This window comes from Mytilus edulis, chromosome 9 (genome assembly GCF_963676685.1).
Source record: "Mytilus edulis chromosome 9, xbMytEdul2.2, whole genome shotgun sequence".
Lineage (NCBI taxonomy): Eukaryota > Metazoa > Mollusca > Bivalvia > Mytilida > Mytilidae > Mytilus > Mytilus edulis.
The window spans coordinates 5,198,548-5,213,716 of NC_092352.1; the positions used below are offsets into that span (position 1 = coordinate 5,198,548).

Sequence of the window (15,169 nt, forward strand, 5' to 3'; positions counted from 1 at the left end):
GATTTAATGTTCAGTGTGAACATACATGTCATGAAGGTAGTAACTGTATACTTGACTCTTTTATATTTCTGGATATGGTTTCTCTTTTTTGAGTGGAATTATTTATTTCACATTGAAAATTGAGATCCCGCAATTTTCAGCTGTCTTTTATTTTCAATTAAACTTTTCCACAAATCTGTCTCAATTCCGTTCGGCGGGTTTGTTTTTAAGCACAGATGCAATAAAAATTTGACAAAATAGTGCTTTTAATGTGTTATCTTTTCCCTTTGCAATGCCTTATAGACATAAAGAGTTATATTTAACGAGCGAGCTCTGTTGATTGAACTCAAACTGAATAATTTTGAACAACGATGACCAATAGCCCATGGTAACAAAATGTTCGGTGTGCCTTGAATATGAAGGTGTATTGAGAGATTCAAGGTACTAAACTATTTTCTGATTACGCTAGTGTCGACATCAATCTAATTGTATTCAGCTTTAGCCGATCAGTCCCACCATGCAGTAATGATATAGCTAGATCTCATTGACTTGACCGAATGCTGGTCTTCTAAATTGGGTAAAATTATTGAAATATGTTTTCTTTTTTTAATTTGTGAACACATTCTTCCTTTGATATTTCATACAATGGAATAAACACCAGTATTTACAAACCTACACTTAAAAGCAGAACACGAAAACCAAAGCGTTATCTTAACAATAATAAACAGTTCTGTATGAGGGAACATTTACGGAAAGAAAACTAAAAGTACTTCAAATGCTCAGATTAAATCATGACATTATCTCAACTATCTGTGGATGTACTTAGGAGTAGAATTCATACGACAACGTTATAAACAGGTGTATGACTTGACCAGGTGCGAAGACCAAATTTGATTGGTGCAGAATTTTTAACAGAATTAAATTGGAAGAACAATTTATCTGAATAGGCTTGCAATTATGAATTTGCAAAAAAATTATACAAAGTATTCAATATGATAATAAAAAATTTAGCAATATTATGTTGGTTCAACAATCAGTTTTCCTGTACAAGTATTTACTAGTCACTTGTCTGTAACTTGTCCTTGGGGAAATGTCGCTTGGCTGCGGAGGTAACGGAATCTTGTGTTGATCTATAAAAGATAACACTCACGAGTCTCTAAACACCATGTATATCCAGACTATTTGCTGGGTATTAAAATGAAGATTCAAGTCGGTATAAAGTTTAACAATTTAATAAACGATCCAAAAAGAATATAAACGATGTTACAATATTGAGTCCGGTGTTTACGGTTTAAGAACCTATCCAAACTGAATATAAATTATTTCTCAGAAGTATATAAAACAGAATAATAAAGAAATACATGTAACTACGGATTAGGCAATTAATGTCCATTGTCCAGATAATCTGCTAAAACTGTCTTTGACACGTAGATACGAAGTCCATTATCGGATTAGTAGAAACTTACATTTTAAACCAAAGAAAATATTTGAGCTCAAAAATGACAATTGAAAGATATAGTAATTAAAGTCAGAAAGATGATAGTCCAAATAATTGGCATGCTTTTCGTCCGCTCATAGAGTTCTAAATTTGAACACTAGCCTTACTGAAAATCCGAGTACTGTACGAAGATTTTCTCTAAACTTATGATTCATTATTTTATGAAAGCTCGATCATAGTATGGTATAATGCTATAAAGATTCGACACTCCCCATTTATGATATTTAGTTCTCGTTCTAATTTGTAGGTCTAGCAATTTGTTACAACCTTAACTAAAAGTCAATTAAAGATCATAATATGTGATTGTGGACTATGCGATTTGATTTTTCCTGGAAATTCGGCATTTTGGTTATTTTACGTTTTAAGGTACGTAGAAGGAATGAACAAGTTAATTGATGATCATCGATTTCAGATGTTATATTTGACGTTATATTTGTTATTCTCATCGGATTTTGTCTAATGCTTAGTCTGTTTCTGTGTGTGTTACATTTTAATATTGTGTCGTTGTTCTCCTCTTATATTTAATGCGTTTCCCTCAGTTTTGGTTTGTTACCCCGATTTTGTTTTTGTCCATATATTTACGAGTTGTGAACAGCGGTATACTACTGTTGCCTTTATTTATTCAGCAGATCTGAATCTTATCTTAACAGTAAACAATGTTAAACATCGAATAGAAAGAAATGTCTAGTTTAGTCATTTATCTTCTTATATTAAATAGACTCCTTCAAAACTATACGTCAAAAAAATCAAGGACACAAGATTTGCATTAATTAATAAACATTACCAACTATTTGGTAACATCACCAAATGTAATCATCGAGTCGTTGTTCAATTTTTATTGATATTCAAATAACAAAGCTTACAAACATTCATTATTAATATTGAGAAAAGGTGTTAAATATAATTTAACAGTCACATTTTATTTGAAAAATGATATCTTTGAATACTTTTGTGTCAATTGAGCAAATAATTCAAAGATCTGATCAGGATATTTGAGACAAAATCAACAATTGATATCATATTAATTGGCAGATGTATCTACACAGCTTACAATAGGTACAATGGGTATCGACATCTTCAAAAATAGATGCATTGTTATATCTTTCTTAAACGCATCTTTTTTTCTCCTTTTGTTTCTTTTACAAAACATGTAATTAGACAATAAATAACAAAATGCTGATTAAAACTGCGTAATTCACTTTCAAATTAGAAGATGTAAAATAACTAAAAGTTTGTTTTATTTACTTTGTCACGAGTTTGGCCCTTTAACACGATTTGTATACCTAAAATAGAATTAACATCTTCCACAAATTTTTATATCTTTAAAACAGTTGAGGTCCATTTTATTTAACATAATTATGGTTCTATCATACATTATTAGCTATAGCTTGGTTCTTAGTCCTTTCACAAATTCCATGAGACCATGTCACAAATAAATTGATCTACAAAATGACTTATGTCTTTTCACATATTACAAGATCTATAGAAGAATGCAAGCATATTCTATTTCTATATTAACTTTCGATGGGTTCTCAAACAGTCAATCTAATAAAATTTGGCATTTCTGAAAACCTTAGTTGATACAGATGTCACATGTAAATAATGTAATATGTATACATACTTTTGATCAGATATCTGTAACTTTTATATAATAAATAACACAATATGTATGAGATGCTGGAATTTAGACAAAATTACTGTAAACTGATCAAACTTTTAAATAATGTACTCTAAAAGTTTAAGAGTTTAACACTGACATATAATCTTTGACTATCGTGTAGTGGTAGTTGAATTGATTTTGTAATTTTTAATTTAAAAAAAACTACTTAATGTGAATTCCTATATCGTAATTAACAATTACTGTCAGACAAAACGTCGATATTTATAATTTGGCACGATCATATTTCTCAGACTATTTATGACTACACTTCCTTCATATGATATAGCTAATCATCTTTTATATAAAATTGGATTTCAAATATTTTGGCCACTAGCATCACTGAAGAGACATGAATTGTCGAAATGCCCATCTTGTGCAGGAAAATTGGTACCGTTAATGTTATATGCATTGATTCAGTATATGCACAGATGTTTGCAGTTTGTTCCTTATCTTAAACCGATACACCACTTTTGAGATTTAGCGCTTGCAAATAAGTGTGATAATGCCAATGTATGTGACAGTCCAAGTCAGGAGATTGTAATTCAGAGACTGCCGTGTGTTCCTATCACGTAATAAATTTGTAAATCGGTTGAATTCGTTTTTATTTTCATTTTGCAATACTGTTTATAGCTTACACTATACGGCATAGAGTTCCATCATTTTTAAAAGCTATACGATGACTTATGGTTTTCAAATCTTTGCCTTGTTGTCTTGGTGCCAGTAGAAACATAGATATACAATCACATGTATATGTCATTATCACCAATATGTTTATCCAGAACACTGTATCTTTGGTTAAATTGGTAAACATTGGAAAATATTATTAAAGGTTTCATACCGAGTATGATTTAGAAAACGCTTGATATCAACTCGAGTTATTTAATTTTAATATAATCAGTATTTTTATTTTAATTAATATTGAGAGTTGATATCAAGCAGAATCCAAAATTATCACGAGGTTTTAATAAATAAAAAAAATTGATTTGAGTGCTAATGACACAACTCTCCACCCAAGTCAAAATATGTAAGAATAAAAACATATTTTGCTTATTGTCAACACTCTTATACCATTAGAATTAAAGACTCAGCGGAATTTTTGATTTTTGCAATTTTAGAGGAAAATTGTTTGTTTTTGTATATAATTGACAAAATCATACTTTTTTGTTGCCATGGACAAAATGTTCATCAACTTCACATTTGAAATTAATCACTAACTTATCGAATAGCCAATGACAATATCGAATTATCGTCTTATGGTGCCGAATAAGCCAATCATATTTACGTCATTTTTGTATCACGTTGTGTATCATAATACGTGCAGAATGATACAAGAAATATATCTTAAAACAAGAAATAGAAAACTTACCACACAAATAAACGACTAGTCCTTGTTATGTACGTACGTTTCATACATGTGTAAGATGTTTTGCTGATTTTCAGTTTGAGACAATTGTTCTGAACAAAATAACACCAAATTGTACACGAAGAACTGTCAAAAGATTACCTGAGCCGTATGTAGACGAAAAGCGCATCTGGCGTATTAAGTTATTATCCTGTTACCTTTGATAAATACCAACATCAAAGTCTTTGTAAAAAAAAACATTAGGATACTTTTTATAAAACCCCAATAGAAAGGTAAGTAATTGGGGGGCATAAATTTACAGAATACTGGATTACAGCTATTTTATAAGCACTCAACTCTTTCTTTCAACTCGGTCAGTTGAATAACGGTTAGTTGAATAATGGTCAATTGAAAAAACGACAAAAGTGCCTCAAAAGACATCAGTACTTAAACATTCAATTGACAAAATAGTATCAATACACTAAGTAAAAACCTTTAAAAGGAAAACCACGAATAAGAGTCATATTCTTGTTAACTGAAAATTGTTCAAAACACGTTATTTGTTATTCTTGTTGTACATAAGATAACTTCTATTTTAACTTTAAATAATTTAATTTTGGATGTAACGCGTCTTCTTATTGGCTGACGTTATTTTGTTATGAGCCCATATACATAATTTAGTCATGTGACCGTGACGTCATCAACGTTTTTTCATGGTTTTCTATGGTTTAAAATGGAATTTAGAATTAAATTATAAGAAATGACTGTAATTTTTTTTCTGTCTATTCGAAAAAACATAAAATGAATGTGGTGCACACTGTTAAATAACCCGCTATTCAGTGTGCACCAAATTTTTTATGTTATTTCTTCATAGACAGAAAAAATATTACAGTCATTCCTTAAATATGTTTCCTATTAGATAAAATAGTATTGTTCACCACCGTGTTAATTATTAATTCAGATATACTGAATACTTAAGGCGTTAAATAAAACAAAATTACATAATCTATACTATTAAACGAGAAGACCTCATTTTGTGTGTCGCTTCTCTTCCTTCTAGAATAAATTAATCATCATGACTCTGTGTTCTTTAGGTAACATGCATAGTCGCATTTGTCATCCATCCTTATGATTATTCAGATTGAGTTATTTTGGGAGAAACCCGACAAAATAGGTGTCCGGATATTGTTTCCGTTATCAGACTGACTTTTAGTCATAGATAGGACTTCCGGTTTTTAACATGCATAATCGTAAGATAGATTACAAAAAGGAAAAATAAATAAGCCAATCAGAGCGTTATCCATATCATGGTTTTTATATCGAAAAAAACACAACTATTTTACCTCCTTAGAGACAATTATGTTTTCGCGTTAATTCATCTGTAAACTACGATGATTTATACTACTATAATATACAGAGAATCTCTGTATTCTGTCTTCTTTTTTCTGAAATATTTACAACCTAAGCGGTCATTAGTTATCAAAAGTACCAGGATTATAATTTAGTACGCCAGACGCGCGTTTCGTCTACATAAGACTCATCAGTGACGCTCATATCAAAATAGTTATTAAGCCAAACAATACAAAGATGGAGAGCATAGGGGATCCGAAATTCCAAAAAGTTGTGCCAAATACGGCTAAGGTAATCTATTCCTGGGACAAGACAATCCTTAGTCATACCAGTTGCATATATATTGAAATAAGTAAAATATGTGGAAACAAGAATGTATCTATAGTATACGAATGCAACATCGGCACTATCATTTACTATGTTTAGTGGACCGTGACATTTTGTAAAATCTCTAATTTGGCATTTAAATTAGAAAGACAATATCAGAGGAAACATATTTACTAAGTTTCGAGTCGGTTGGACTTCAACCTATTCAAAATCTACCTCGAAAAATATTTAACCTGAAGCGGGACAGACGGACGGACGAACCAACAAACGAACGAACGGCCGAACAGACTAGAAAACATAAATCCCATAAATGGGGCATAAAAATGTATTGTTCTAAGTGAAAGTAGTAATTTGGTCAACATGAAAGTAGGGTAGAGATTAGAGGGAGGCAGGAATATATTCGGGACGTCTGGATCGGGTGTTTTTTAAGCTCGGGATTTCTGGATTGATCTTTACGGGATGCGGGAATATTTTTTTTTTAATATCGGGATGTCAGGATATGAATTTCGTTCAAATACGCACCTCGGGATTTCAAGTTTTTAAGCCCGGGATTTCGGGATCAGAACCCTTCAGACCACCCCTCAAATGAACCTTAGTCATTTATACGAGATTCAAATTCTACCATTGGCATGTTAATAGCGCTCTCAAACGGAAAAGCACTGATGGATTGTCCTAGAAGCACATTTTATTAGAATAATAATGGTCCATAAGCAGTTTCATTTATTTCATGTTTGAAGTGGTGCAAATTTTTAATTTAATTTGAACTTTACCAAAAAATGAATTGTAGCAAAGGGGAAGAATAATTATGGTATTAGGCCAGAAACACAAAAAATAATTGAATTTAACAGAAAGGAAACACATAACGGACTTTGGAATAAAGGGAGTGGGCCTTTCATACCTTATATGAAATTTTCCAGCCATAATATCTTTTACAAAAATTCATCCTACAACAGTTTACAAGCTGTATATGCCCGCGATTTCGCGGGTGTGTTCTAGTTGTATTTGAACATATCAGAGTCACATCAGAAGATAAAAAAAGCAAAGTTGTGCCTTTCGTTCTTAATGTAAACGATATTTTGTTGTGAAAAGTTAACATTTATACGACAGATTTATAAGGATGGAAAAACAGTGGGTGTTTCACTTTAACAAATGCCTCTGCTTTCGTAATTGTCACTATATCTGCGTCTTTTGAGTATCGGTATGTCCTCTGTGTCTGTTCATCATGTTGGTATTGTGCCACAAGGTCATATACATAAGTGTTGTCGTCTATCTTATCATCATGTCTCATATTTAACACTTATATAATTTTGTACGTCTCAAAACAAAATCATATGCTTCGTAAAATACATCCTGATCACTCTGACCTAGTTCAGCAATTATCTAGAGCATATCACAGCGAAATATCATAGTACCAAGCAGCCCAAACTGTGTAAACATATATTTCATTTAATCAATAAACAGAAGAGAACAACATGTAAGATGGTTCTGAAATATGATATATAGAGAATAATACATGGCAAAATCCGTATCATGTGTCGTATCATCCAGAGACATCAATATCATCCCAAGGGCCTTTAGCCCCGAGGGATGATATTGGTCGAGGGTGATACGGCATGTGATCCGGATTTTGCCATGTATTATACGCTTTATCATATATTTCAACAGAAGAGTATTATATTATATGAACTGTTTTCCGATCCATAGCACTGGGTTACCTTCAGTTCTACTTTGTCTTGTTTCAAAGGCCTTAAAAGAACTTCTAAAATTACTTATCAGAAGCACCTGGTTTACCTTACAATTTGCGTGCTGTTGTTATATTTTGTTTATTATTGTATTTATTTGTGTGTTTTGTATTTTTTATAGTTGCATTTAGTGTGCCAAAAAATATGACAACTTGACGTTCGTGACGTCGCGTACAATATGAAAACTTGACGTTCGTGACGTCGTATACAAAATGAAAACTTGACGTCCGTCACATACCAAACAATGACGTCATTAAAAAAATTGACATATTTTGAGGAAAATTTTTCTTAAGCAAAACAAGACAATACTGACTTTATGTAAAAGAAAAACAAAGTAGGGGTGTGATAAAGGGTATGCGATAAATGGTAGGGGTATGATAAAGGGTATGCAATAAAGGGTGCGCATCAAAGTTGCACGATATTGATTAAACAGCAGGCTATTTATCAAATATGCAAAACTACTGTATTTACTACTAAACATATAATAAAAACAATTAATGTGTAATTATCTCTCTTATCTTGGACTCTTTTTAAAACTGATTAACGTGCTTTTCGTTTTACGAATCAACTCAGTATTTTGCTTTTATCTATTTTAACAATAGTGTTTTGAAAGAAAACCAATCATTTTTTTTTAAATAATATATTTGTGACAAGAATAAAATATTGAAATTTTTCCGGTGTGTGCATATTGACAAAAGTAGAGCTGATTGTTATATAGTTCCCATTAAAAATTGAGATGTTAACTGTAGTTAAAAAGGTGCACAATTAATATTTAATTCTCAATTTAAAATTGTTTTCGATAAACCTTTATTTTAAATAATATTTCAGATGTGGATAATTAAAAATTCCAAAGATCTTTTAGAGTACATACAATCTAACTCTCTTTCATCTTGTAACAGTATTTAGACATTTGACTTTTCTATTCTTTATACTAGTATTCCACATTCCAAACTAAAAGACAAATTGAAAGAGTTGGTATTGCTTTGCTTCGTAAAAAAGAATGGCCAACGTAGATACTAGTATCTTGTTTTAGGGAGGGATAAATCCTACTTTGAAAAGGATTACTCTGATTCCAACAAAAAATTCTCTGAAACTGATATTATCAAGATGCTTGATTTCTTGATTGACAACATATTTGTTTCGTTTGGAGGACGTGTTTTTCAATAGACTGCCGGCATTCCAATGGGAACAAACTGTGCCCCTCTACTTGCCGACTTGTTCCTTTATTATTATGAGGCTGACTTCATGCAGGAACTTCTTAGGAAGAAAGATAAGAAGATAGCAATATCCTTTAACTCCACTTTTCGCTATAAAGATGATGTTCTTTCACTAAATAATTCGAAATTTGGTGACTATGTGGAGCGCATCTATCCAATCGAGCTAGAGATAAAGGATACTACAGATACAGTTAAGTCGGCCTCATATCTTGACTTACATCTAGAAATTGACAATGAGGGTCGGTTAAAAACAAAACTTTACAACAAAAGAGATGATTTCAGCTTTCCAATTGTGAATTTTCCATTTCTAAGAAGCATCATTCCAGCAGCACCTGCATACAGGGTATATATCTCCCAATTGATACGATATTCCCGTGCTTGCATTTCCTATCATGATTTTCTTGATAGAGGGTTGCTGCTCACAAGGAAACTATTAAACCAAGAGTTCCGAATGGTGAAGTTGAAATCATCCCTTCGTAAATTTTACGGACGCCATCACGAGTTGGTTGATCGTTATGGAATAACCGTTTGACAAATGATATCGGACATGTTCCTTACATCGTAACTACAATCCCCTTCTCTTTCATGAATGTGACCTACCGAATTAGACTATTTACCGGATTTGTTATCACATAAGCAACACAACGGGTGCCACATGTGGAGCAGGATCTGCTTACCCTTTCGGAGATCACCCCTAGTTTTTTAGTGGGGTTCGTGTTGTTTATTCTTTGGTTTTCTATGTTGTGTTGTGTTTGTTGTTTGTTTGTCTTTTTCATTTTTAGCCTTGGCGTTGTCAGTTGTTTTGGATATATGAGTTTGACTGTCCCTTTGGTATCTTTCGTCCCTCTTTTTCAATGAGTGCGACTTATTCTGATTGATACTGAGATTTATTTACTAACAAATCATAAACATATGTATTTTTTATGTAGAAATTTATGTATGTGTTTAATTGTTATTGTGCTTAGTATAGTATTTTGTAAGCGTATGATTCTGAAAGAAGATTTAGAGTAATCGTTTATGAGACATACACACATTAAAAAAACGTACCAAAAATGACAAAAGTGATAAAAATGGCTGTTTTGCTATTTTATTTCATTTTGCATAGAGATTATTCACAAGAAAAATATCCAAAATCATTTAATGAAGTGTTGAAAAACAAAATAGATTGGTACAAAATAAAATCCGAATAAAACCTGGCTCCCCAAATAAATGCATAAATTAAGGACCAACTTTTGACGAAAACCGAATATATAACCGAAAACATAATATTTAAACTTTGAATAGTGAAAATCAAACTATCAATGTCGTATACTAAAAACCTAGAATATATTTGCGTAGGTTTGTCTTTATTAAAAACTGATATCAATGAAGAATATTTGAATGAAGACAAAATAAAAACAAATCTGTAAATTCTGGGTAAACTTTAAGCTTTTTTCAGTTCTTTCTTTGTGGCAAATTTGCTGTTTGTCTATATGCGAGAAGGTATTTGATTGCTACCTTGAAATATTCCAGTTTTATTCTTTTGTCTTAATTGTAAAACTAAGCATGAAAAGCGGAATGTCAAATTTCAAAGATGTCGGATGCCAAAAATAAACTTAAGACTTACTTCCAGTTACTCCAGTTAAAAAATTAGATAGCTTTTGGTTGCCTAATGTAATATAATGTAATGCACTCGTCATATGCACGTTTAGTTCACAACAGACTCATTATGAACGCTCGAATTTAAATTATTTTAAAGGCCAAATAAAGAACGAATTTAAGGACCATTGGGGACCCAAAATTCAGAAAAAAGTTTTAACTTTATGGAAAATACATCGTAGATAATATTAAAATTAGGGTTATATTATGATGTTATATGCTGTTACAAATGTAGTGAATTTCGTTTGATGGCAAATTGTGCACTCTTTCAATTTAGAATTTATTTTGTCCTTTCGTACTATGTGTCCTTGGATTGCTATCCCAATTACACTCAAGGATGTACACATCTGAGGAGCCAACATTTCTAAAAATAAATTCCTATCTTGATTTATGGGTTTACATATATATATGTGACTGCAAAAAATAATTGATTAATAAAAAAATCATATTGTGGTGCACTTCTATTTTTGCTACGGCCCTTTGAAAGTACCCAATTTTCCATTAATTTTTACCCATTTTTGGGCTATTATCGTGAAAGACATCACAGTTTCACAATTATATTTTTTTCATACTTTCAATCTGAATAAATTTAACATAAAAAAACTAAAGGTAGGTGTTTATATAAAAAAGTTTTATCATTTTTGTAATGCTTTTTCGTGTCAAAATCACCGTGCTGTAAGTTTTGTAAATTTGTGATTCATCTCTGTTTTAAGAACAATTTGCATATTATTTCAACTTCTTTGTTATAAATAATTGACAAAATACACATTTAAGAAATTTGGAAAAAAAGGAATATGGAATGTTTATGTTTATGGTTAAATCATTTTTTGTAGCCCTCATTCATTTTCTTAACATTTTGGCTATAAAGACTGACTTGATAGGTGATTAACTGTATTACTTAACAAATAATTATTGTTAATACATTTATTCACAGTGTTAAGTTTGATAATGATATTTATTAAATTCATTTATATTTTCCACTTGTATCACAAGTTTTGGAAATAATAGAATGACGAGATTTCAACGAGACTGACACGTCAGAATAATTCATCCTTAAATTACCAGTCATCAACAAAATATGCTTTAAAAATCAAATATCAATTTTTTTAATTTCGAAAAGTGTGATTAAAATCAAATGTAACTGATATTTAAAACATGTGTTTACTATGTTTGTAATTTTTGTTTCAATAATTAAATAGCTTATTACTTGCACAAGAGAGCTATTGGTTCGCCTTAAAATTCAATATTCATTTAAAAGTTAATTGGAAATGAATTCAAATATTCATAGCATATGACTTACTACACCTAATATATAAAGTGAGAGCTGCGTTATTTGAGTTTCAGTATTAACTTTTACTGGACCTTAAATAAAGATTTAAAATGAGGAAAATCTTTTTACTGCTGTATCTGCTGACAGGTGAGTTAGTTTTATCATAACTTGGATATAAATTTAATATAAGAGTACAACAATGTCGACTTTTAATACACTTTCATATTTGACTAATTAGATAAAAAAAGATAATAATTTATTATATTAAAGTATCATTTGCAAGTGCATCAAAATTGAAAAACACATAATAAAATTATAAAACTAAAATATGTAAAAAAAAAAAATAGGTCTACATTTCAGGAAAAAATGGAAGAAAATCGTAATTTTTTAATGGGATTTTAAAAGTATATATGTACGCTTTGTTCGAAATTCTTTAATTTTACTTTCCGATATATTGATGATGTTCTATCTTTGAATAACCTATATTTCAACCAATACTTACATCTCATATATCCCAGCGAACTTGAAATTAAGGATAATACTGATACTAAAAGGACTGCTTCATACCTTGATCTTTTCCTCTAATATTGACGCAGATGGACGACATCACACGAAAATCTATGATAAACGGGACGATTTCAACTTCCCAATTATCAATTTCCCATTTCTCAGCACAAACATACCCTCTGCCCTTCGTATGGTGTTTACATATCACAATTGATACGTTATTCTCGTGCATGTTCACACTATATACAGAAGTGTGCTACTTACACAGAAACTGCTTCAACAAAGTTATGAAGAGGACAGATTAAAAATGACACTCCGTAAATTTTATGGACACCATCACGAATTAGTTGATCCATATAATATGTCTTTGACCAAACCAGCTAAGGACATTTTTACCACATTGTAGATTGTGGTTTGTCATTACGTCGTCTAATCTTTTAATTGCCGAACGTGACTTGTTCCCGATTTTGACTGTTTTGCTGAGTGTGAATTCGCATTACTATAAGACGTGTTACGGTACTTATCTATCCCAAATTCATATATTTAGTTTGATGTTATATTTTTAATTTTCATCTGATTTTGTCAAATTGCTTGACGTCTTTTCTATTAATTCATGTGTTATGGTAAAGAAAATTAATCACCGCCTTCATTTATTAGTTTTGATTTTGTTCAACGTTATCTGTACGATTTTTTTGTTTGAAGTTAGATTCAAAACAAACTGGACATATATATAATATAGTTAATTACTATTAATTAGTATTGCAATGTGCATTGTGCTTAAATGTAATATCAGTATTTAGTTCTATTATAATCTTAAATCAATCCTATTTCTATCTTATTTTTTTAGATATAATTTTTCAAATATGACGTCATTTTTGTGCTGTTTCATAAATTTCAAAAGTCTGCGTGACGTAATATTGTGCCTTTTCACCACTACGTATGTGACGTCATTGTTATGACTTTTTGCGTTCAGGCCTGGACTGAGTCGGGTGTGTCTATTTTCTGTGTTGGTCTTCAATGCATTATGTATTCGGGTTTTGTTTTCTGTAATTATTTGAGACGTCAGTTTTATCATGTAAATCTTTTATATTCATTTGATAAAATTTACTGTTTGCAATAGAATAAATTGTTCTATATAATAAGGATGTTCTCATCAGAAGCATCCTAGCCGTATTTGGCACAACCTTTTTCAACTTTTGATCCTCAGAGCTGTACAACTTTGTTCCCCCTTTTTTTTTTTGACTTTCGAACTTTTATATCTGGGCGTCACTGGTAAGTCTTGTTTGGACATGGCGCGTTTTTAACGTATTGAATTTTAAACTTGATGCCTTTTGTTATCTTCATGTGTTTCTTAGCCTAATACGTACTTCTATTTATTTGTATTGTAGTCATGTATTATTATTTTGTTATTTTAATGTTATATTTAACAATGCCATCAAAGTGCGAGGCATGCCACAAAACCAGGTTCAACCCACCATTTTTTTCTTTAAAAATGACCTGTACCAAGTCAGGAAAATGGCCATTGTTATATCATAGTTCGTTTCTATGTGTGTAACATTTTTACGTTGCGTTTCAATTGTGTCGTTTGTTTTCTACTATATTTGAGTGTGAATTCACATTACTATAAGACGTGTCACGGTACTTTTCTGTCCTAAATTCATGTATTTGGTTTTGATGTTATATTGGTTATTCTCATCATACTTGGTCTAATGCTTAGTCCGCTGTTGTGTGTGATACATTTTAATGAAGTGTCATTGTTCTCCTCTAATATTTAATGCGTTTCCCTCAGTTATAGTTTGTTACCCCGATTTAGTTTTTTGTCCATAGATTTATGAGTTTTGAACAGCGGTATACTACTGTTGCCTTTATTGATAACTTTTTTCTTACATTTTCATACTAAAATCCATGTACAACCCTGGTTCAACTTTTCCCATTTATTTATGACTTCAAAAGTTCCAGTTTTTGATAGGGTTTGTGTTGCTTACTCTATGGTATGTCTTGTGTACTATTATTTGTCTGTCTGTCTTTTTCTTTTTTAACCATGGCGGTGTCAGTTTATTTTTTATCTACGAGTTTGACTTTCCCTTTGGTATCTTTCGCCCCTCTTTTAAAACACAATTGTTAACACTTATGGATTTCACAAGCGATCCTCTTGATTTGACACATAACTGATACATCAGGGAAAAGACTGTCACATTGCTGTAAAGCTACTTTAAATTTAGTTCTAAATGTTGGTGGGGATTTATTTCCCCGAGGGTATCACAAGCCCAGTAGTCAGCACTTTCTGTGCTGACTTGAATTGTCATTGATGTGGTTATATTTATAAATTTACTGTTTTCAAAGTTTTGAATTTTTTGAAATACTAAGGCTTTCCTACCTCAGACACAGATTACCTTACCTGTATTTGGCAAAAACAATTTAGGAATTTTGGTCCTTAATGCTCTATAACTTCGTACTTTATTTGGCCTTTTTAACTTTTATGATTCGAGCGTCAGTGATGAGTCTTTTGTAGACGAAACGCGCGTCTGGCGTATATACTAAATTTAGTCCTGGTATCTATGACGAGTTTATTTACATCCCCAAAAGTTTAACAATTAAACCATTGAACTGTCACAACCGTTTGTAAAGTGACACATTGA

General features: G+C 31.3%; 1 protein-coding gene across 1 annotated transcript in view; it reads left to right on the forward strand.

Annotated features, from left to right (window-relative positions):
- The first annotated feature begins 12,050 nt into the window (after nucleotides 1-12,050).
- The window catches only part of LOC139489405 (uncharacterized), a 51,931-nt gene continuing 48,812 nt past the window's right edge, over nucleotides 12,051-15,169 (forward strand). The window contains exon 1 of the mRNA XM_071275722.1: nucleotides 12,051-12,170. Within this exon, the coding sequence (XP_071131823.1) occupies nucleotides 12,134-12,170 (37 nt within the window). The 5' untranslated portion in view covers nucleotides 12,051-12,133. The remainder of the gene's footprint in view (nucleotides 12,171-15,169) is intronic.